The 24,395-nt window shown below is 43.0% G+C and overlaps 1 protein-coding gene across 1 annotated transcript in view; it reads right to left on the reverse strand.

Annotated features, from left to right (window-relative positions):
- Positions 1–24,395, reverse strand: part of TMEM178B (transmembrane protein 178B) — a 71,312-nt gene that overhangs the window by 532 nt on the left and 46,385 nt on the right. The window contains exon 3 of the mRNA XM_053465297.1: positions 62–199. Within this exon, the coding sequence (XP_053321272.1) occupies positions 62–199 (138 nt within the window). The remainder of the gene's footprint in view (positions 1–61; positions 200–24,395) is intronic.

The following is a 24,395-nucleotide window of genomic DNA, read 5'->3' on the forward strand; positions in this document are numbered from 1 at the left end:
TTACCAGTTACCAATCCCTGCTGTAAAATGCATCGTCGTGCTTTCGGCTATACATTCTTACCTCCCATGAGGAAGAGAAGACCAGCAACATATTGCATGAGCCCCCTGTCCCAGCAGCACCCCAAGACTCCGATTATCCATCCGAACAGAATAATGGCCACCGCCATCCCCATGAATCCTGCCGTCATCCTGCGTAGGTCTGCAAAAAACATAATAATGAATGAATTAATTAACCGGTTATGTCTGGCCCTTCAATACCCAATCAGAATAAATCTTACTACATTCGATGAAGGCGGCAACCCAACAGTTCTCATAATTCCTGATATATATATACTGTGATTTCCAAAGAGATATTCTAAAAGAAGTCACCTGTGTTCAAGCAGAGATTCCCGCTGTGATATAGCAGTGAGAAAAGTACTCGGATATCATTAAATCTGTTGAATTTGGACTGTGTGACCCTGAGAATCTGCCCATTCACCCCGAGATCATGAGAATGGGGTAAAAACACGCAGAATCTGCCCTTTTACCCAATCATGTACAACACGCCGCATCCTGCGGTCTGTTCATAAACATTCGCAGCTGCAGCACCGTTGACACATGCGCGGCTTACTAAGGACAGAAATATTAACCCTACCACTGCTGAAACGCGCAGGAACGTCCGGAGCAGAAGCCAATGATCGGGTGACGTCACCGTCAAGACAAAAGACCGCAAATATAATTTTTTTCTCTTGGTTAAAATACCAAGAAATGTTAATCTATTATTAGAATATTCCAATATTTTTATGAGAATAAAATAATTGTAGAAGATGGCTTTGTTGGTCCCTGCAAGTCCACAATAATGTGGGGGGGGGTTGTATTTTTTTTAGTTGCAAAAAAAAATCAAATTTAATAAAAAACTAAACATATATAAAAATTTAGCATGCCCCTCCCATGTTCCACAAAACATGGCTTTTTTGTGCCATGAGTGAGAATAAATATAAGAGATTCCTAAAAGTGCCCCAAATGGGGCATAATTCTTTTATTAGTGAATTAAATAATATTTTTAAATTATAGTTTTAATTAAATAATTAGATTAATAATAATAATAAATAAATACAGAGGTTTTTTAATCCATCAGACCGGTTCTATAAATTTTTTAGTTTTTTCTGCGATATTCTAATAATAATTTTCATCTGCTGCATACGTCTGTATTTTTGCTAATGGAATCCATTGTAAAGATTGGCCGACGCGTTTCACCGGCGGACTCTTTTGATCGGCGGTAACGTGCGCAGGCATTGTTATGAGGTTCGTGTTGGTTTTGAAACAATCTTTTGTTTCTCTCGTTAATACCGGCGGTAATCCAATTTAGAAACGGCATTCGGTGCGGGATCCAGACAGCTGGTGACTGCAGACTTCGGTGAGCTCCGCTTCTCAAGGGCTTTCCTAACAGCTCCAACCGGCTGGCGTGAGAGGCAAATATCAAAATATTTAACAGGAATGGTCCAGAGTGATTGATTCTGGAATACAGGAAAGCTGGGCGCACGGATCATCTGCGCAATGGGTGGTATGGAGACTTATAGAAACCCAGAACCTGCTGGCAGATCGGCCCCATTCGGCCCCCGTCTAGTCACCCGTTTCTCCTGCTGTGTTAGCTGTTACTATCTCTGCTGAAAGGCTATTCCAGGCATCTACTTTCTTCATTCGTCATTGGTTTTATAATTTTTCTCTCCACAGCGCTGCGCCACAGCATATGTAGGTGATATATACGGTATATATATACATTTTTATTGTGTAAGCCCCAACGGCATCTCCCACTGTTTGGCGGGGATGCTGGGAGTTGCAGTCTAGTACCAGCTGGCGTGCTGCCGGAGGTGTGTGACCTCCCGTCTGCCTCGACCTGTCTTTCCCTGTAAGTTTAAAGCCCCCGAATGTAAACATGATGTCAAAGCTAATTATTCCACCTGCGCGTCACCTCGGTCTCTCCGACCCCCCGCGCCTGGTGCTTCGCTCGGGGCGCAGCGCTTCCCAGGTGGAGAGCTGGAAGTGGAGGACGCCTGACAACGGATGGAGGTTTCTTGGTTCGTAGAGAGCGCAGGAGAGCTCACTCGGATAGGACTTCATTTCTCGCCCGTCCGGTTCATTCATTCATTTTTTTTTTTTACTTTGTTCGTTTTCTCGTTGCCGCCATGTTACTTGGCACCGTAGATAATACATTATGGATACAGTATCATTGACGTCAAAAACCATGATACAGATACATAAATTCCGTTTTATTCTATTATTCCCGAAAGCCAATGGCAAAAACATACAAGGGGTAAGTATGTTGGATAAGTATGTAGACTTCGCCTTCACATTTTGCATTATGGGGTAAAACCATTTTGGGCAGCTCAAAGGTGGAGAATGGGAGGAGCTATCAATAACCGACACCCATTTATTCAGGCGACGGCATGTTACAGGACCCGATCTGCCACTGGGGGGGCAAAATCACTAAGTATGCAGCCACCGGCTCACTGTGCCAGATGACCAGCCCAGGACTGACTGACTCATATGTGTCGTCACTCCGCACCTGAAAACATGATTTTTATGATGTCGTTTCATACTCCACACATGTTCAGCGGATGCTTTTATGTCATCATGGAGCTTTTCAGCTCCATTTCTGCCGGCAGTCTCAAGAAAAAGAAGTCTAGTTGTCAGGACTGCCCTTATAAATCCGAGACTGTTGTTACCTATAAAACAGCACTCTGCCCTAAGGAGAACTAGATCCTTATGGATGATGTCAGCCCAAATGAAAATATCTATGACATTAAGGGTAAAAAAAATAAATAAACGCATTTTAAGCCTTTTCACATTTATAAAACCAACTTTTTTATATACATATATTTTTTTATATTAAATATTTTTTATTATATATTTTTTACATTACATTTTATATTACAGATTTTTTATGAAATATTTGTTTATATTACAGATTTTTTTATTATATATTTTTTACATTACGGATTTGTTATATTGCAGATTTTTTACATTAGAATTTTTTTATATTACATATTTTTCTTATATTACATGTACTAAGAGGCACAGAAAATATGTTGAATCTGCTAATATTTCGTATTAAAGCTTCGATTTTTTTTTCCGAGTTTATATAAAGCAGTAACATATTCTGTAGAGCAGCACAATATATCTCATAAATTATCCTTATCTCTTTTAAACACACGAGCGCCGGCGGTGTTACCTCCAGCGGAATTTGTTATCTTCCCCCCTGAGAAGCTGCAGAGAATCCCATTTATAAGGTGTCTGAAGAGATGGCGAACGATAAGGTGACGTTATATATGTCGCACCTGATGTTATAGGCTAAAGGGGCTTTTATTTCACTGCAATTTCGATGTGGGGTGCGATGGAGCATTGATTCTCGTAAAGTGTTTCAGAGACAGATGCTCCACGTTCCACAAACTGGGATTTTAACGTAAACATCTATCACAAATCCATTTGTCCCTTCTTTCCTCCCCTTTGTCCCTTCTTTCCTCCCCTTTGCCCCTCTTTCCTCCCCTTTCCCCTTCTTTCCTCCTCTTTTCTCCCCTTTGCCCCTCTTTCCTCCCCTTTCCCCTTCTTTCCTCCTCTTTTCTCCCCTTTGCCCCTCTTTCCTCCCCTTTCCCCTTCTTTCCTCCTCTTTCCTCCCCTTTCCCCTTCTTTCCTCCTCTTTTCTCCCCATTGCCCCTCTTTCCTCCCTTTTGTCCTTCTTTCCTCCCCTTTGCCCTTTTTTCTAGGAGCTCTTTCCTGGGGTCTCACAGGGTATATATAATGGTATCACATCTTCTTCTTCTAAATGCCTCACCCATTTACACAAATAGCAGTAGGGCTCCCCTCTTCCCAACTTGCCCCAGCTCCCCATTGGCCATAAAAGCTGAACAGTGGGGCAGTTACCCGGGACTGTTCGCAAACAATCGGGACTGGCACTCGAAAAAACAAGACTGTTAGGAAGTAGGTTGCTCCTGGACTCCATTTTTCCAGCAGCCACCCTCAGGGTGGTTCCTCTAATAAATTGGTGATAACTATTATACCGGTTATTATTAAGTCCACTAAAAATTCACTTTTTTTGTAACTACCCCCCACCGGAGTAGGAAAGACAGATCTCCTACCCCCCCCCCCATGGCCAGACATTATGCATATACATTTTGCTCCCTGTATCATTTAGCGGGGGGAGCCCGCCACTAATTTCAGCCACCGGATTACTTTAAATTCTTCCATCGCAGTGCCTTATTAGCATTTACTGTACAAAATTTGCCGATAGAAAAAAATATATATATATAAATCCAGAATTAAGCTAAAAGAGGCCATTTTTTCAGCGACTCTCTGCCGTATTAAATAAGCCATTTTCGGATTTCATGCAAGGTGCGCTGCTATTACAGAAAGCGCTTTTTAATAGGAGGCAAAGGGTATAAAAAGATATTAAGCGCTGTCAGACAGCCCTCCTCGTTCCCCTGCACTCTCTCGAATTTAAAGTTTAGTCTCGTATTAACATTTAAATTGAAGACGTCTTTTTTCCACGGGAGAAGGAAAGGCAGAGATAGGAAGAGACAGGCCATCTGCATATAAATAGATGATGTTTAAAAAAAGAAGAGAAAACGTCGGGGAATTATCATTTTTTTTTTCTCTTTTTTTATTTTTTTTATTCTCTTCAACCTTCATTCTGCCGCAACCACGGAAAGTGTGATAGAATTTCTATAAATGCTGATCCTTTGTATCCATTCCTTAAGATTTTCAATGCTTTTCAGCCAAAGCAGGCAGGCGAGGACACATAGTATATCCGACCTGTGCAAGGTTGGCCTTCACAGGCATCTTGAAAATAGGTAACCAGGCTTTTTACTGTCTCCGAAAGCGGATTCCCCCCCCCAAGGATCATGGGAATAGTAGTTAGTAAATTTACGATGGCGCTGAGTTGAAATTTATTGGGGATTATTTTTTTTTATTGAATTAATTGTATCAGATTAAAATAAATTTTTCAAAATATTATATAGTTTTCCATCTTAAAAAATTCTCGCTCTGTTATCTGAGCCAGATCTACTAGAGAAACACCCTGACTTCTTATCGTACTGGGAAGCAATAGAATGGCTCAGTCTTAGTCACCCAGTCAGACTCTCTCGCTAATGAAAGTACTTGACGACTGGACTTCATTAGCGTTGCCATAAAGCATCAGCTCAGTGTGGTGTTTGAGCTTGAAAAGTCATGCAGACTATTTTTTTTTATGTATACCCCGTTTAATTTATAAAGCCGTTTCCTGCTGTTTCTATACATATTATTGGGGCTTTTAGAACTTTGGGGATAATTAGGTAGAAAAAGAACGGTTATTAGGTAAAGATGTACCACGCAAGGTCGATGACGATGCTCCATTGCCGTATTTTTTGACGGCTGCGGTTGTGCCGCTGATAGAGGTCACTTGAAGATCGCTCCGGTATACAGGACGGGAACGCTGCTAACGTTTAGGCTTTTTTTTTTTTTGGCATGGTTTGTATAGCGCTAACCGGGGGGGATATAGCCGTAAAACGAAAAGGACTCGGCTTGATTCCATTTACCGATAAACAGACACACTGTGTTAATTAAGAGAATTGCGTTTTGCCAGCAAAAAGCCCAGCAGGACGTCCGTCCCGCTGATCAAAGACCAAACTTCTTGATGGAATCTTAAAATGCATGAGGCATGAAATTAAATTTTTTTTTTTCTTTTTTGGTAATGGGGAGGGACGAGGCTCCGAATGGCAGAGCGTGAAAAGACGGGGATAGGCAACGCGAGGATGAGCGGAGCAAGGAGAGATGAAAGGGCAAACGAAATGTGATAACAATAAGAAAACTAGTGACGGCGGACATAAATCCCGGCCTTCTCATAATATGTAAGGGTCGCTTTAAGTTGGATTTGTAACATATGAGCATACCTGGGAACTCTCAGGGTTTTACCCGGAGACTCCTGGGGGAAGAGCCGCTTCTCCGGGTCAAAGGGGGGAAGCTCTGGGTCGCGGGGGCGGTGTTGCAACACACCCAACTCCCTACCCACCTCCCCTTAGAAAAATGGACCGCCCACCGATGTCAGCGGGACTGCCCACCGACGTCAGCGGGACCTCCTACTGGCATCCCGCAAGGGGGGGTTACGTGTAGCCGGAGCCAGAGAATTTGCAGGCATGCATATGAGATGAAGCCATAACTCAACCAAGAAATAACTTCGCTTCATCAAATTAATGGCCGGGGCTTTTAATGCCAGTTTTTCTCCGTTTCCCATGATCCCTCAGTGCAGGCACCATTGGAATCCTATCGTAATTCCCAAGCAGGAAGTTGGAAGCCACTTCCTGTTCTCTCCCCGCATTGTTTTAGCGGACGTGCGCTCATCTGGTTTCTTGAAGCAGAAGACCAGGAAACCCCCATAAAATTTCGAGGGGTGACCCTTAGTCCCCGTTTCCAGTGTGATTTCACTGCAGTAACGCCGGTGGTTCCTACGGTTCATGTCGCCTATTTGCCCTTCAGCTCCGGTACCTCGCGCGACAAAATAAACCAAACGTACCCTCTGACCGGCTGATGATTGGCGACCCAAGGAGGCTACCGTCACCCAGCCGGCTTTGGATGCGTCATCCGAGTAACAGGTTGAGTCAATAACTCGTTTCTCAAATCTCCCCTTCGTCAGTCTGAGAACCGCCCGTCCATCCTTAATAATTACTATTGCTCCCCTCTCTCATCTATTCTTTATATCTTTTGGGTTTGAGGTTGTAGAGGCTGCTGCGGGCTGCGTAACTGAGGTTTAAATCTTTGCATTAGTTAGTCGATCAGCGACGTATTCTGGCTTCGGCCAACTAGAGCTCGGACGGACTGGTGATCTCCCCAACCGGCCCGTTTACACCAGGGAGGGCCGAGCCGAGTCAGCACAGCCTCCATATGATACATTACAAGGTGCTGTACGACATGAAACACCGGCATATGACTTCATTAACCGGCACTCCGCAGTGAGAATGGCTGCCAGACGCCTCGTCTGGAGGACCTGTCCTGGCTCAAGCCTACAATCAGTAGATAAGAGATTGTTACGTTTTTACCTTCGCTGGGAGCCAAAGCCCCCCTTCTACACGTACTACTTCTGGGACAATTAGATGACGCAGGAGAGCTTCATTTTTAGACTAAAGGGTAAGAGTTTAATCACCGCCGCGTCTTCCTTAATCGCCGCTCATAGATGGCGACTCCCTACCAGAAATGCTGACCTTGCACATGCGTCAGCAGCTTTTTCCGATACTCGATGCAATTTACAGACAAATTAAAACAATTAAGCGTGTCCTGAGCCGCGGAGGTGTTAAATGCTTAAGTGCTTTCCCCCTTTATTGCAAATCCAATATGTTTTGAGATCAGAGCCAATGTCTGATTAAAAGAACAAAGGAAACCTCTGCTTGCAAGTAATCGATCTGTCAATCAATCGTGTATTTATTCTCCGAACCTATAAAAATGCCCCAGACGGGTGCAACGACTTATGACCCTTCCCCAATCCCCTACCCCCCTCAACATTTCAGGTGCCCACCTTTGTTCAGGTGTGGCTAGATTAGTGGTAGGGAGGGGCAGGACCGGAGGTGGGAAGGGTGGGACTGGGGGCGGGGCATGGGCAAGACTACCGCCCTCTTCCCGCCCACCTCTATATTGTAAACAATCTCTAGCGCTAAAGGATCATGCGCCATCTGCTGGTAGAGTCCAGAAAAGCAGGTTGAGGAGCTGAAAAGAGTCCAATGTAACTTTCACTAAAAGATCATGGGAAATTTAGAAACATTTGCATTGAATGTTGCATTAAATTAGATATAATGAAAGGAACTTTTACTTTAGAGGGTGGTAGATAAGTGGGACAGCCTCCCAGCAGAAGTGGTACAGGGTGATACAGTGAGGGGATTAAACATGCGTGGGATAGACATACGGCTCCTGAATCTAAGACGAGACCAACGACTGATTAAGGTTTGAGTCTTTACAGCAGGAAAGACAGACGGGGCCGAATGGGGCCAATCTGCCGGCAGGTTCTAGGTTTCTATGTTTAAATGCCCCAACTATGGCTTTTGTTGCATCAGATGTCAGAAAAGATATATTTGCAGAACACGGTGATACACTCAGTCGGGGCAACTAGAAAAAGAAGGGCATCAGGGGAGCAAACAGAGTGACAAAGAGATTTCAGTGCAAAAGAGGGACTGGTCCTCCGAAAGGGAGACACCTGGGAGGTACGGGATAACAGAACGGACATGTTTTCCAGCACTAGAATCTTGCAGAATTTTGTTAAATGGTAATGATTTTTAGAGAGCTTGACCTTTCCAGATTAATGGATGAAATGCAAACATTGGAGCAGAGGAGTCCCAATAGAGCTCCGCCCCCTCCCAGATCTCATTAGGCGCTGGCGCGGTAAGCCGCTGTGCCGAGCGCTCGGCCGAGGAGAGATAAGCCCTTTCCTTCTGGGAAATCAATCTCAACGCACCCTCTGCAATAATTACCGCGCTCATCAATAATACGTTTACCTGCCCGGCATTTCTCTCAGAGTGAGAAATAATTACCTGGGGTATGCAGCTGAAGGCACCACAGTGCTGGGGACTCTAACTCTCAGAACACTCAGACAGACTTTTGGCCTTGTTACACTGTATGCCATCAAAAAAAGGGGTTTGTTTCTCCTTGTTAGAATTTTAAACCCAAATTATTAAAGTGACTTAAACACTGGAGCCACCACTGTTGTCGGTGATGTGATATTTTTGGGTGACTTTCCTGGCTCTAACACCACACTGAGCTGATGCTTTATGGCAATGCTAGTGAAGTCCGTTCCTCCATAGACTTTCATTAGTCAGTGAGTCCATCTGGGTGATTAAGACCGAGCCATCCCACAGGTGGTAGGATAAGGAGTCGGAGCGACTTATTAAGGTTTGAGTTGTTACAGCAGGAGAAACGGGCAGACTAGACGGGGGCCGGATGGGGCCGATCTGCCGATGGGTTCTATGATTCTATTATTGTTCTTGGAAAGCTGGGGTTAATAATACTACAGACAGGCTGGCATGCCCTACTTAAATGCCTGGCTTCCGGAGCCCTCTTGAGAGTACTAACTTCCACCAGCGAGACGGCGTTAATAAAACATGATGCCGAGTTTCATGCACAAGACTTCTGCTGTAATCGGGAACATTAAAATCCACAAGTCATGGAAGCCAAACAAACATCGAGACCCACAGCAAACATACAACTAAGATTAACGCATCTTCTGCTTCCATAAACACTCTGTTCTTTTATAAAGAAGAGGGTCTGTGTTAAATGGGGAATACTTTTGTTGTAAACAGTAATACCCCCCAGCGCTGTATACAGTAATATAACCCCCAGCGCTGTATACAGTAATATAACCCCCAGCGCTGTATACAGTAATATAACCCCCAGCGCTGTATACAGTAATACCCCCCCAGCACTGTATATAGTAATACCCCCCCAGCACTGTATACAGTAATATAACCCCCCAGCGCTGTATACAGTAATATAACCCCCCAGCGTTGTATAGAGTAATATAACCCCCCAGCGCTGTATACAGTAATATAACCCCCAGCGCTGTATACAGTAATAACCCCCCAGCGCTGTATACAGTAATATAACCCCCAGCGCTGTATACAGTAATATAACCCCCCCAGCACTGTATACAGTAATATAACCTCCAGCGCTGTATACAGTAATATAACCCCCCAGCGCTGTATACAGTAATATAACCCCCAGCTCTGTATACAGTAATATAACCCCCAGCGCTGTATACAGTAATATAACCCCCAGCACTGTATACAGTAATATAACCCCCCAGCGCTGTATACAGTAATATAACCCCCAGCGCTGTATACAGTAATATAACCCCCAGTGCTGTATACAGTAATATAACCCCCAGCGCTGTATACAGTAATATAACCCCCCAGTGCTGTATACAGTAATATAACCCCCAGCGCTGTATACAGTAATATAACCCCCCAGCGCTGTATACAGTAATATAACCCCCCCAGCGCTGTATACAGTAATATAACCCCCAGCGCTGTATACAGTAATGTAACCCCCCCAGCGCTGTATACAGTAATATAACCCCCCAGCGCTGTATACAGTAATGTCTGTCTGTGTTGACGAAAGCCTGGTTTTATCTCATTTTGTTCCAATAAAATCCCTTTATCTGCAGACCTGGAGCCGCCGTTGCTGTCAGTCATGTGATATTTTGGGTGACTTTCCCAGCTCAATCACCACACTGAGCTGATGCTTTATGGCAATGCTAATGAAGTCCGTTCCTCCCATAGACTTTCATCAGATTGTCTTGCAGGGTGGTTAAGACTGAGCCATTCTATTGTTTCCCACAGGCAGTATGATAAGGAGTCGGGGGGTTTGTCTAGTAGATTGGGGGCTCAGATAACAGAGCGAGATCAAAAACCAACTTCTGTTTTGTTGGAGACACGTAGCCGCACACTATGCTCTTGCGTTCCATACGCTGCCCCCATAAGATGTCTGTACGGTACCCCAATAAATAAGTCCCTCTCTACGATAAGCGTGAGACACGGTATCTGTGCGTCTGAAAAGCTGTGAAGTTCGGTTAGGTCCCCCCGGGGAGAGTTTCCGGGGGGGTGGCATTAATCTCTGTGTTACGTCTGCCTGACAGGCTGTCAACTTAAATGAGCAATTTCCCTTATCATTTTATTCCTCCCGGACAAAATTAATTCAGAGTGTTTACCGCGTCTGATTCTCTCTCCCCGGATCTTATATCCTCTCCCTTCATTACGTCTGTTTTTCCTCTCCTCGCCTTTCCCCGATCCGCGTTCCGAGGCCGATGCCCGTCTTATCTCCGTAAACGAGCTGGTTCACATACTTTGATATTATTGCCGCAGGTGGCTAATCTAACGGATCCATCTTTGTGTCTACAGAAAACCCCCTATGAAATCTAATCTAAAAAAAAATCCACTTTAATTAATATATATATATATATTTATATTTATATATAATTTTTTATTTTTAGGCTTTAGAAAATAGACAATTTTACGATGATATTAAAAAATATATTATTTTACATCATATAATAAGGACCACAATTGGAATACAACTGAATTACGTTGTTAGTAAAATAAAAAAAAATATATTTATTAACACGATAAGGATGCCAATTTTTTATTGGTCGGGAGCTAAAATTTTATCTGAATAGTGTTTTTTCGCAATTAAAATAGCCATAAATATGTTATTTAATTTTCTTTGTTAATGTCAGAATATTTAGGTTACAGCAACAGGTGTTATTCGGGTAGACTTTGCTCATCGCTACAATCGGGTATATTAACTACTCTAAATTGCTTGTTTTTAGTGTTTTTTTTATTAATTGCATAAAAAAAAATCTGAACCGTTAAAACGTGTAAATGTTAAAATAATAAATTTTTAGTGGCTTGGAAAATGTAAAAATAAATTACAACAAAATAATAGATTTCAATCTACCCGTTATGGCAATCATATTTAATTGTAAAAGCTACCACGTCCCTCGAGTCCTGAACCAGTTACCCCGCAAATTACAATGATTCTAGAAGACACAGAATCAGGAAAGTGGAGGGTCAGAGGCAGGTAATCTAAGGATAAATTTGCTATTGAATTTTTTTCTTTCAAAAATTTACATTGTAATTAACGGAAAATGTTATACAGGCAAAAGCGTCAAAATAATAATAAAAAAAATGGACGTTTGAGGTCTATTAAATTCAGACGCTTTCAAAATCCATAATACAATAAACAGCGTGCGATTCAGCAAATCATTTATGGGATGAACACGGTGATAAATCCTCCGGAGTCTTGACATAACTAATGTTCCAATTTTGCAGATGGAGAGATCCAACGATATATTTCAATTTTCCATCACAGAGTCTTCAGAAATGATATTGTAAACAGTTATTTGATGGGAGGATGAATTTCTCTTCGTTTTGTCTTACTTTCCATAATTGGGAAATAACCGTTTCAATTTCAAGAAGAAATAATCAAGAAACGCTTTGATACGCGATATAGAACGTTGTCTGAGTTGGCGAATCTTTGTTTCCACGCTCCGGCTCTTTCAACGGGAAAGAGGTCACCAACGTGACGAAGCCTGGGTCCCGGGTGGACGACAAACCTATAGTAGCAACATTCTGAATGATCTTCTGAGATTACGGGTCACGCGTAGACTCATAAACGGTCAGGTTAGGTTCAGAGTTGCCCCAACGGCCCCTGAAGCCTACAAGGAGGATGGAAAAAGGGCCAGAAGGCTCAACTGGTCCTTGGGTTCCAATGATTAAAGATTGACTATTGCCAGCCCTCTCATGACTTTAGATCTTTCTGGATACTTCTGGTATCAGATAATTCCACCTAACGTCTCAGAGGTCTATCTAGTGATGGTCAAGTTAAGGGTTCGCCTCTCAACACCATTTGTTGAGGCCACCTCAACCAAGACGGGTTTAACAGAGCAAGTAGACCCGAGTTGACCTCTAATAAGCCAAGTAGGCAAAAAAGTCTTCTGCCTCGACAAAATCAACTCTGTGGGAGGTAAAATGACCCAGAATTGGTCAAAAGATCTCAAAAGATCAAAGAGATTAAAAGGAAACTGTAAATTAGAGACTGTATGGAGATATATCTCACTGTGTGAAGCAGAACCAGTTGCTTCCAGTATATAATTTCCAGTAATTTCCTCCTTTGTCTTCTTTATTTCTTTTTTTGGCCATTTCTTTTTCTTTTTTTTGTCGAAATACTGTTTTTTTTTCACACTGTGGTTAGCAGGAGACGGTGGTTATAGAAAATCTAAATTCTTTGCTTTGGAAGATGGAACGTCGCCCCCCCCCCATTATCATTTATTTTCCATACCATGTAACTCTTTCAATACCAGGGGTGCGGTTATCGGTTACTTCCCAGATACCAAATGCCTGATCCCCCAAATTTCATGGCGCCTGAAGGCTAGAAGACACAGGCGGATCTCGTCTTCGCTTGGATTGTCTTTGTTCCTGATTGCCAAGGCTGGCGACGCGCTCATGATAATTTGGCAGGGGTGTCACTCTGTCGCGCATGCAGCTGTTGTGACTGCAGGGTACTGACTGATGTTATGGAATACGGGTCGTTTTCCGCCAACCTATCGCCGAGCTATTCGCCACGTGATTGTGTCAGCATATTACAAATTCCATTACTTCTTGGCAGGGTCGCTGGTCCCGAACCTTTAAAAACCCAGCTGTTTTCAGGCAAATTTGCTTAACTTCCAATTTTATCTCCGTTATTGCATTTTAAATTCCCCCAGTGGGTCGGTGTCTTCCAGAAATGCATTTATCTGGGGACACCGAAGAAGAGCGCGTAAATCGGGGGGTTTCGTGATCTATCCGTGAATTGAACATCTGCCTCCTGTTTCATGCAGGGTATGCTTGGTTTTTTTTGTTTGTTTGGTTTTTTTTTGGAAGATTTGAAGCTCTTTGGAAGGAACTATTTGTCGAATTTAGCACTAAAGAGTTTACGAAGACTAAGAAACTTTTGTCTGTTTCATGACCCCCCCCCCCCGAAAAGAGATTTAAGTCATAATCCGAAATGCGGAATCACACGCTCCGTGGGTAGCCAGCTGGCGGACGCACACTAAGAGATCGCCAGTTATGGTTTTTGACCCTCTCCATCTGGCGCGGGCCCACCGGGTTTGCCATATGGCCCGTCCAGCCCTGATCTCAAATGCTGAGATCCAGTAAACAGACGTCTCCCTCTTTCCTTGGTTTATAAATTAAACGGTGTGAATAAAACCCATTCTTCTTCTTCTAAATTCCCCCACTCACAAATACCCCGCAACAGAGCACAAAGCCACATAAAGAGTCTGGGTGAAGCCCCGCCCACAGCCATGCCTCTAACCACACCCCCTAAAACAAAACATGTCCTTTTTTAGCCATTTCAAACAAGGGGTGGGGTGTCTATCCTTCATTGATAAATTTGGCTCTGCCAGGGGGACCTCCTAATACTCTCAATCGATTGGATCCACCGCTATTCAGCCAAATCCCTGTATTTAATCATTTTAGGCTTTCGATGCATGGCCGAGCGCTACGTTTTCATGCTCATACCCACACCGCAGATTGGATGAGTGTGTGATGCTATTGGCCGCCAGCCCACTGGACATTTGCCCGGTGTGTGCCCTTCGGGCCTGCCCCTGTATACTGCCACCCATTATCCGAGCATGATAGGAGTTGTAGCCCACATCGGAAGCCACAGTACAAAACAGCAATGGCTCAGATCCCCAACACGGCTACTTGCTAAATATATCCTGAGCTATTTCCGAAACCCCTTTCATTACTAAGTCTCTAACTGCTCCACAATTAGCCTTAAATTTGCAGAGACGTTTAAAAATATCTAATTAGCGGTTTCCGAGTGCTTTCCTGCAATTGTTGAATGGATAAGCGCTCCCGATATCTCGCAAACGCTGATATCTCCTGCGAGACACGTGAGCAGGGGGAAGAAAATTGGGCTTTTATCGCAGAACCCAGGCCGGCGGTGCGCTGCGCTGTGTGTATTATAAAGCCATAAATTATACAGTTACCGGCAGATAAAAATAACACCGCAGTGCATGATGGGTAACAGCGTGGAAACTGGCAGCCAGACGCCCGCCAGAATTGGATTGTCTCACTGCTGGGACTAGAAGATGTTTTCGCGAAGGTAGCCGGCAGAAGCGTCGGACGTGCTGGCCTCACGGAAGATATACGTGCCAACAGCCACGTGATTTCTCATTCACCCCCTCGCTGTTTGATTTCAAAAAAACTCCAGGACAGATAGGCACACAATTAATTTTGTGCATTCTTTTTTCCAGAAATAGCTGCCAACAATCCCAAATTAGCCGTGACTTTCCTCACCACTGAGCTTTTTACTGGGGAGCAGGCACACTCAACACCCGAATCGGGCTCCACGGACAAAAAGCAAAGTGGCATTTGTGATACCAATCTTGGATTGGATACATTAAAAAGTCGAGTGTTCAGTCGAGTTAAGGGTTAATTTGATGGAACAAGCATGACGTCACTCGTATACCTTTCTATGTTAACGCTTGCAAAAAAACTTGTTCATTCGCAAGCGCAACTTTCAATTTTGCAAGTTTCAGGTGAGGACATGCTAGTTAAATAAAAAACTGAAAAAGGAGCATTCCAGCGTTTGTGTACTTCCCAACAGTCTAGGTTTTTGTGGGACAGTCCCTATTTTCAGGCACTGCCCTGCTGTCCTGGGTAGATGCCCGTGTGATGATAAAAAGCGCTTAAATGTTGCGACCTTAGAAGGACTTCATCTAGACCAGTAGCTTTTTTTAAAATGTTTATTTTCATTAATTCATTGTTGTTTCAGTACTTTGCTTGTGATTGCTCCCCGAGAGGCTGCGCGAGGCCTCCGTCATTAGAGTGTTTCTGTTTGTAGAGACTCTCTTTACACAGCCGTCCTTAGAGATATAATTTAACTGAAAACAGACACCTGCGTGTGTCTATTATTTGAATAGGTTATTTTATTTTAGTCTTTTGCCTTTATACAGGCTTACACAGCGCTACAGAATATGATGGCTCTATATAAAAGAATACATTATAATAACGCTGGCTATTTTATAAAGTGGGGGGCTGAAAGGATAGAATGCGGCCCCCCCAAATTCAATTGAAAATCTATAAAGATAAAACTTTTGGAGAATATGGGAAAATTAACTTTTTATTCTATAGTTTACAAAGTACCCAAGAGCTTACAATCTACTTCTATGTATCAATATTCTGAATATTTGCTAATTGATTAGGTTGGCCTGTCGGTCGGCACATCCAACACAATGAAATGCGACAAACTTAAAGCAGTCTGACGGGACGCTGCGCATGCTGCACGCCGCGGGATAATTGTTCTGTCAAACGGAACGTCTCAGGTTCTGAAATGAGACGACTCCAGGCGGCTAAGGAGGGCGCAAGGAGAACTTAATAACTTTATTAGACATTTTATATTTTTATAGCTCCTCTGGTGTATATACCAATTTGGGGGAAAAAAGTGTGTTTTAGGAAGCGGCTGCGTTAAAATGCAGAGCAGATGGAGCTAATGTAATGTAAGATCTCAAGGGGGGATTACACATCAGATGAATTGAACCCGAAATGAGACAGCTTCTTTCCAATTGTTAAAATTGATTTAAAAAGAATGGATGAGAAAATCTACCATTTCCTTCCCCCGAAAGACCTACAAATTCGGAAATGAGAAAACGCTAAATCGAGGCGAGGGCTAAAATATTGCAATTCCGGGAAAAATACAATGTAACGTTTAGAATTCTAATTAGGGAATTCTAATTCTTCTTTTTATAATTAAATTAATGGCAGATCTCCAAACCAGGACCCTTGTGTTGTGCAGCAAGAGGCTGGAGGGACATGACTGGTGTGAGAGGTGGGTGTGGTCATCATAGGAAGTGGGTGGGAGCAGGGCGTGGCTACGGGCTTTCTTACAGGAAGAGCCGCCTCCCAGAGCTCAGCCTCAGAGGAACGTGAGGGAGCACAGACCTCCATTGCTTGGATAGTTTCTTATATTAGAGGATCTCCTCAACTGCCCCGTGATCCTCAGCTTCCTGGGACAATATCGTAAGTCAGCACTGTCCTGAAAAAACTGGGAGGAATCTTTTTATTTTGCATTTTCCAACTTCCTGAATTCTTGATGTTAATAAAGTACGGCAGGAAGTAAAGTGTGGAGAATAAAAGAGCTTCCCACAGCCTCATAGAACATCACATGGAACGTCTCAACCCGGTTCCACTAAGGTTTTACACACATTAGGATGGATTTTAAATGATTGTTTAAATATAGGATTAATTTGTGTTGAGCCTTAAATATGTTCTTGTTTAGAAATACAAATATGTTTTTTGGGTTACAGAACCTGGTTTTATCTCATTTTGTTCCAATAAACTCCCTTTATCTGCAGACCTGGAAGCCGCCGTTGTTGTCAGTCATGTGATAACTTGGAGGACTTTCCCGGCTCAAACACCACACTCAGTAGCGTACCTAGCGGGGGGCGGGGGGGGCGGTCCGCACCGGGTGCCGCTCATCAGGGGGGTGCCAACTTGCCGGCACCCGGCACCCCTCCAGAGACGGACAGTAATGTCCGCCGCTGGAGGAGCAGGCTCGCAAGGGAGCAGTATCGGAGGTCTTTAACAGACCACCGGCTCCCTTGAGTGATTTTAAGCCGGTTCAAGGATCTCCCTTGAACCCGGCTTAAAATCACTCAAGGGAGCCGGAGGTCTGTTAAAGACCTCCGATACCGCTCCCTTGCGATCTGCGCGGCAACAGCTGTTGTGCGCCGGGGTTTGTTGTCAGATCCCGGCGCACAACACTGAAGCCGCGCCCACCGCTGTCCGTGCCCTCTGACCCGGAAGAAGACAGAAGAACTGAAGAAGAAGAGGAGAGAAGAGCAGGAAAAAGAGGCTGTAAGGAGAAAAGAGGAAAGGTAGGAAAGCATACAGTGAGAGTGGATTGGTGTATGTGTGTGGATTGTTGTATGTGTGTGGATTGGTATGTGTGTGGATTGGTATGTGTGTGTGGATTGGTGTATGTGTGTGGATTGGTGTATGTGTGTGGATTGGTGTATGTGTGTGGATTGGTGTATGTGTGTGGATTGGTATGTGTGTGGATTAGTATATGTGTGTGGATTGGTGTATGTGTGTGGATTGGTGTATGTGTGTGGATAGGTATGTGTGTGTGGATTGGTATGTGTGTGTGGATTGGTGTATGTGTGTGGATTGGTGTATGTGTGTGGATTGGTGTATGTGTGTGGATTGGTGTGTGTGTGTGGATTGGTATGTGTGTGTGGATTGGTGTATGTGTGTGGATTGGTGTATGTGTGTGGATTGGTGTATGTGTGGATTGGTATGTGTGTGGATTGGTATGTGTGGATTGGTGTATGTGTGTGTGGATTGGTGTATGTGTGTGTGGATTGGTATGTATGTGTGTGTGGATTGGTGTATGTGTGTGTGGATGTGTGTGGATTGGTATGTGTGTGTGTGTGGATTGGTGTATGTGTGCGGATTGGTGTATGTGTGTGGATTGGTATGTGTGTGTGGATTGGTATGTGTGTGGATTGGTATGTGTGTGTGGATTGGTGAATGTGTGTGGATTGGTATGTGTGTGGATTAGTATATGTGTGTGGATTGGTATATGTGTGTGGATTGGTATGTGTGTGGATTGGTATGTGTGTGGATTGGTGTATGTGTGTGGATTGGTATGTGTGTGTGGATTGGTATGTGTGTGTGGATTGGTATGTGTGTGTGGATTGGTATGTGTGTGTGGATTGGTGTATGTGTGTGGATTGGTGTATGTGTGTGGATTGGTATGTGTGTGGATAGGTATGTGTGTGTGGATTGGTGTATGTGTGTGGATTGGTGTATGTGTGTGGATTGGTGTATGTGTGTGGATTGGTGTATGTGTGGATTGGTATGTGTGTGGATTGGTATGTGTGTGGATTGGTATGTGTGGATTAGTGTATGTGTGTGTGGATTGGTGTATGTGTGTGGATTGGTGTATGTGTGGATTGGTATGTGTGTGTGGATTGGTGGATGTGTGTGTGGATGTGTGTGGATTGGTGTATGTGTGTGTGGATTGGTGTATGTGTGTGTGGATTGGTGTATGTGTGTGTGGATTGGTGTGTGTGTGTGGATTGGTATGTGTGTGGATTAGTATATGTGTGTGGATTAGTATATGTGTGTGGATTAGTATATGTGTGTGGATTGGTATGTGTGTGTGGATTGGTATGTGTGTGTGTGTGGATTGGTGTATGTGTGTGGATTGGTGTATGTGTGTGGATTGGTGTGTGTGTGTGGATTGGTATGTGTGTGGATTGGTATGTGTGTGGATTAGTATATGTGTGTGGATTAGTATATGTGTGTGGATTGGTATGTGTGTGTGGATTGGTATGTGTGTGTGGATTGGTATGTGTGTGTGGATTGGTATGTGTTTGTGGATTGGTGTATGTGTGTGGATTGGTATATGTGTGTGGATTGGTATGTGTTTGTGGATTGGTGTATGTGTGTGGATTGGTATATGTGTGTGGATTAGTATATGTGTGTGGATTAGTATGTGTGTGTGGATTGGTATGTGTGTGTGGATTGGTATGTGTGTGTGGATTGGTATGTGTTTGTGGATTGGTGTATGTGTGTGGATTGGTATATGTGTGTGGATTAGTATATGTGTGTGGATTAGTATATGTGTGTGGATTGGTATGTGTGTGTGGATTGGTATGTGTGTGTGGATTGGTATGTGTGTGTGGATTGGTATGTGTTTGTGGATTGGTGTATGTGTGTGGATTGGTATGCGTGTGGATTGGTATGCGTGTGGATTAGTATATGTGTGGATTGGTGTATATGTGTGGATTGGTATGTGTGTGTGGATTGGTGTATATGTGTGGATTGGTGTATATGTGTGGATTGGTGTATGTGTGTGGATTGGTGTATGTGTGTGGATTGGTGTATATGTGTGGATTGGTGTATATGTGTGGAGTGGATTGGTGTATGTGTGTGGATTGGTGTATATGTGTGGATTGGTATATATGTGTGGATTGGTATATATGTGTGGATTGGTGTATGTGTGTGGATTGGTGTATATGTGTGGATTGGTGTATGTGTGTGGATTGGTGTATATGTGTGGATTGGTGTATATGTGTGGATTGGTGTATGTGTGTGGATTGGTAAGTGTGTGAGAGTGATGGGTGTTATGCTGTACCATTTCCAATGTATTTTTCATTATATAATTATGCTCTAAAGTACATCATAACTCCCATCACTCTGTACTGTTCCATACAGTGGCAGAGCTGGGAGACAGAGGCCTTGCACCCCCACCGCAGGACTCCTGAAAGGTAAGTGAACTTCAAAGAGGGAGAGGGTAGATAGTTAGGAGGGGTAGATAGGGAGAAGGGAGTGAGAAGGGGTAGATAGGGCAGAAGGGAGCGAGAAGGGGTAGATAGGGCAATCATACTCCTATCATGCCAAGTCTGCGAGTGCCTCCTGGAATCTGGGTATGCCTGGGCATGATAGGAATGTGATTGCTGTTAACAATTATATATATATATATATATATATATATATATATATATATTGTTATTTAATTGTTTTGTCCTATTTTGGTGTGTTAATTACTTTAAATTTAAATAAAAGTGTTATATTTTTTATGGTGTGTGGGGGGGGTCATATTCAGTTTCGGCCAGGTAGTTTTAAAGTGTGTGTGTGTGGGGGGGTGCCACATACAGGATCCGCCCCGGGTGCCAAATACTCTAGGTACGCCCCTGACCACACTGAGCTGATGCTTTATGGCAATGCTAATGAAGTCCATTGATCCATAGACTTTCATTAGCCGAGAGTCCATCTGAGTGATTAAGACTGAGCCATTCTATTGTTTCCCACAGGCAGTATGATAAGGAGTCGCGGTGTTTGTCTAGTAGATTGGGGCTCCGATAACAGAAGAGAACTCATACAAATGCCTGAAAACATTAAAATATGGGGCAAAAACTGGGTTAAAAAAGAAAACAGCGCAAGATTTTTGAAAACTTATTTTTTATTTTATACTAGGAATGAAAAAAAATGGGAGTTCCGCTTTGAAATAACCATTGTGTGTAAGAAGCCCCCTCGTCTGATGCTTTCCCGGGGCAGACGAGACACAAAGCTACTGATAAGGAATCAGACAATCAGAGACTAGAAATGTCTGTAAATGATTATGAGGATAAGGAAGGGATATTTTGATTGTTTCTATGGCAACCCAGTTGAAGATGTTCATTAGCAGAAAGCTGTTGCCAGTGATAAGGTTGAGCAGAGGAAGCGATCGGCGGCCAATGCAGATTGGGAGCTGGGGGATATTCCAGGACAGGAAAGAATTCATTTTAATATTATTTACTGATTTATATGGAGCCATGATATGCAGCAGCGCTGTTCAATGGACACACGGACATAATATCGTTCAGTCTATGAGGACCTCAACAATGACTCAATTTAGCCAATTACACTCATGGCTTCCTTGTGACCAGGTAGTAGATGCTTCATTGTTTCACAAAAAAGCACTAATAGAATAAGATAAGAAAAAAAATTTTTTTTTTTCTTTTTTACCCCAGTTGTAGTTTTTTTCAGGCAGCTGTATATCAGCCGTTTGTATGATTCTCGTTCTGTTATCTGATCCCCGATCTACTAAACCCCCCGACTCCTTATCACACTGCCTGTGGGGAATAATAGAATGGCTCGGTCTTAATCACCCCATATGGACACTCAATGACTAATAAAAGTCTATAGAGTAACAGACTTTAATAGCGTTGCCATAAAGCATCAGGTCAGTGTGGGGTTTGAGCCGCGAAAGTCACCCAAAATATCACATGACTGACAACAATGGCGGCTCCAGGTCTGCAGACAAAGTGAATTTAGTGGGACAAATTGAAATTTTTTGTCAATTACTGTATACAGCGCTGGGATTTATGCTCAAGGAGAAAACTATATTTTTTCCAAGGACATCCCCTTGAAACATCTCTTACATATAGATCTGCAGAAATTAAAAGGGATCCCCCCCAAAAAAATGAGGGGAAGAGCCACACCTTCATTCATTTGATCTATACATTTTGGTTGGGGATTCTTCCTGCTTAATTTAAAAATCGAGTCTTTACATTCACAATACTGTTTTAGCAGAGTTATAATTTTTAATGCAGATTTAATTAAAGTCATGTGGGTTTTTTTTGGGGGGGGGTGAAATAAATAATAACCAGATCCATGAACCCCAACCAGCTGATTTATACCATTCCACAGATACTCAATGTTCCATTAGACTGTATTAAAGAGCCTGTCCCTTATATTGCAATTAAAAGATACATTAAACGGAGCGCTCTCCTTTCAGGCAGCTGGCGGACTCCGTATTCATGTCTTTTTCTGAGCTGATGGTTATCCGAATAAAGAAAGATTTAAAAGCCAGACAGAGCGCAGCCACCATATTATAGCAGCCATCAATCATCACCTGTCTATTAACTGCAATGGTACAGAGATTGCCAGACAAAGAACTTTCATTTTATTGTTTCCCTGCCCCCACTTTCCTATCTTTAACCCATTCACTGAATTTACAGATCTTGCTGAGCGATGACGAGTCCAAGGTCGTGCTTTTTCCTTTAAGGCGAAGGTCACTAATCAATACTAGTTCCATCACAAGGATCCCTCTGATCTCTTGTAGGTGTTCAAAGGGACCTTCTTGTAGCGGTTTTATGACCTGTTAACTCATAAGGACATGGAGAAGTGACACTGGAATATCCCCCAACAATTCAGGTGTCCAAATCGGGACATTAGTGTTGGGGGTGTAGCCTAGGGCAGGGAGTAGGCAGGGCTTAGGGGGAAAGTGGGTAAGGCTACAGGCATGGCCACCCACCGACCTTATCCGACCTTCACCGCAGTACATGTGAAGGGGCAACTTGGAAGCTGCGTTGGAGGTCCCAAAAAAAAACACAGTTTCAAGGTATGCTGTGCATGCCTCTGGCGTCCCGATTAGCCAGGGAAGAAAGTTGGGAGGGATGCTGATGCCCCTCTTTCCTCCCCTGATGTCCCTCTTTTCTAGGAGGTCAGAATGTTTGCTGTATGAGGGTATCGCAGGGTTCTACAGCCCTAAAAGCCCCGATAATGTGTATAGAAACAGCAGGAAACGGCTTTATAAATTAAACGGGGTAAATAAACCCCATTATTCTTCTTATAAATACATTAGTTATATAAATAGCTATAGATCAAGGTCCTTAAAAAGCCCCGCCGCCGACCAAACCTCTAAACTCACCTCCTAAAACTCATAAACGGGGGATGAGCTAGTAACAAAATACCAGCAACCTTCATTAGTTCTCAGGAAGCAATTGTGATATACAAGTAATTTTGTAACAAAGCAGAGCTGCATAAACAAGAAAAAAAAAATGAAAGGACGATCGGAGCAACGGAGACCAAACTTCCCGTCCCTGGGGAATCAGAACGCCGTTTAATTAGTTTAATTTGAAATTTCGCCTTGAGTCTTTTCAACAGAAATTGAATTCTCCATTTATCTCCTCCCCTCCTGCCCTGTCCTCAGGCTGAGCTTGCTTCATTTTCTCTCAAATACGTATAATTTGCTTTTTTTTGGGTGCTTTTCTGGCGTTTCATTTTTTTTCCCGACTTCTATGCTTTTTGAAACTTTTACTTGTTACATACGTTGATGCTGCGACATTGAAGACAGTTTTGAAACACTCTGTAAACGTTAATATATATTAAAGAGACAGTCTAATATTTAAAGATAAATAAAGAATGCTTATTAAAGTACTTTGTGAGTACTTCTAGAATAGAGGGGCATTATGAGAAAGACTAGCCAAACTAAACAGGGACACTTGGGTGGAATGCCCTTAGTAAATCATTGAGTTAAAAATGTTTCAGCTCATCATACAAACTTCAACAACTACCGTATTATACTGGAGTCCTGCATCAGTTCCAAAAGAATCCTGCTTAAATTAACTAACTAACCAATCAGGAAGAAGGGTTGGTTGCATGCTGGTAAGTATTATGGGGTGTGGTGGGATCCAACCAGTGACAACATAAAAGCTCTAAAAGCTATAAAATACCTTAAACTGCCCTAACATTAGTTACAATATTATGCTTTGTCAATTAATGTACATTTTAACTCCTCCCCCAGCTGTCTCTACTAAGAGCAGGAAGCATACCTCTGTATGCTTCTTGCACATGCTCAGTAGAACCCCCATTCTAGTCAATGGAAGCTGAGCTTGCAAGCACTGCCCAATAACATGAATGCTATCTGGATACTGATATTTTGCTGGCATACACTTGATTGGCTGATGCTTCAATGATTTTAGCCAGAGCGCTACTGAGCATGTGCAAGAAGTATACTGACGAATGCTCCCTGCTTTGAGTAGTGGGGGCTGGGGGAGGAGTTACATGAAACAGAAGTGTAAATTTCTAACTCCAATAACTAAAGTACGCCTGCACAGATTTGCGTGCAATAAAATGCACCGGAGCCCAAACATACATTAAAACTAAAATAGAATGTTCATTTAATACAAAAACAATTAGTTTCTCTGAGGTGAATCTGATTCAAGCCACTTGCTCCCCCATAGCTGGCAGCTCCTCCAGAGTAGAACAGCCATACAATGAATTTTCATGAATTACGGTATCATCGCATCCTCCATGCGAGATGGAATTCTATAATACAGCCGGACAAAAATCTCGGAACAACCCATGACCTTGCGGCCTGGACGGCCATCTTTCAGTCTGAGGTCTCAGGACCCTTTCCCAAGGGCTTTTTATAAATAAATAAAAAAAAACAACTAAATTACCGTATATATTTTCCATTTTAATTGACAATTTATTCTCCAAAACCCAATAATTCTGTCAGACGTTTCAGAATGACAGCTCTTCCGTAAAAAAAAATCCTGTTTCCAAATATTATGTTCCTTGTGTAGT

This window comes from Spea bombifrons, chromosome 4 (assembly GCF_027358695.1).
Source record: "Spea bombifrons isolate aSpeBom1 chromosome 4, aSpeBom1.2.pri, whole genome shotgun sequence".
NCBI lineage: Eukaryota > Metazoa > Chordata > Amphibia > Anura > Pelobatidae > Spea > Spea bombifrons.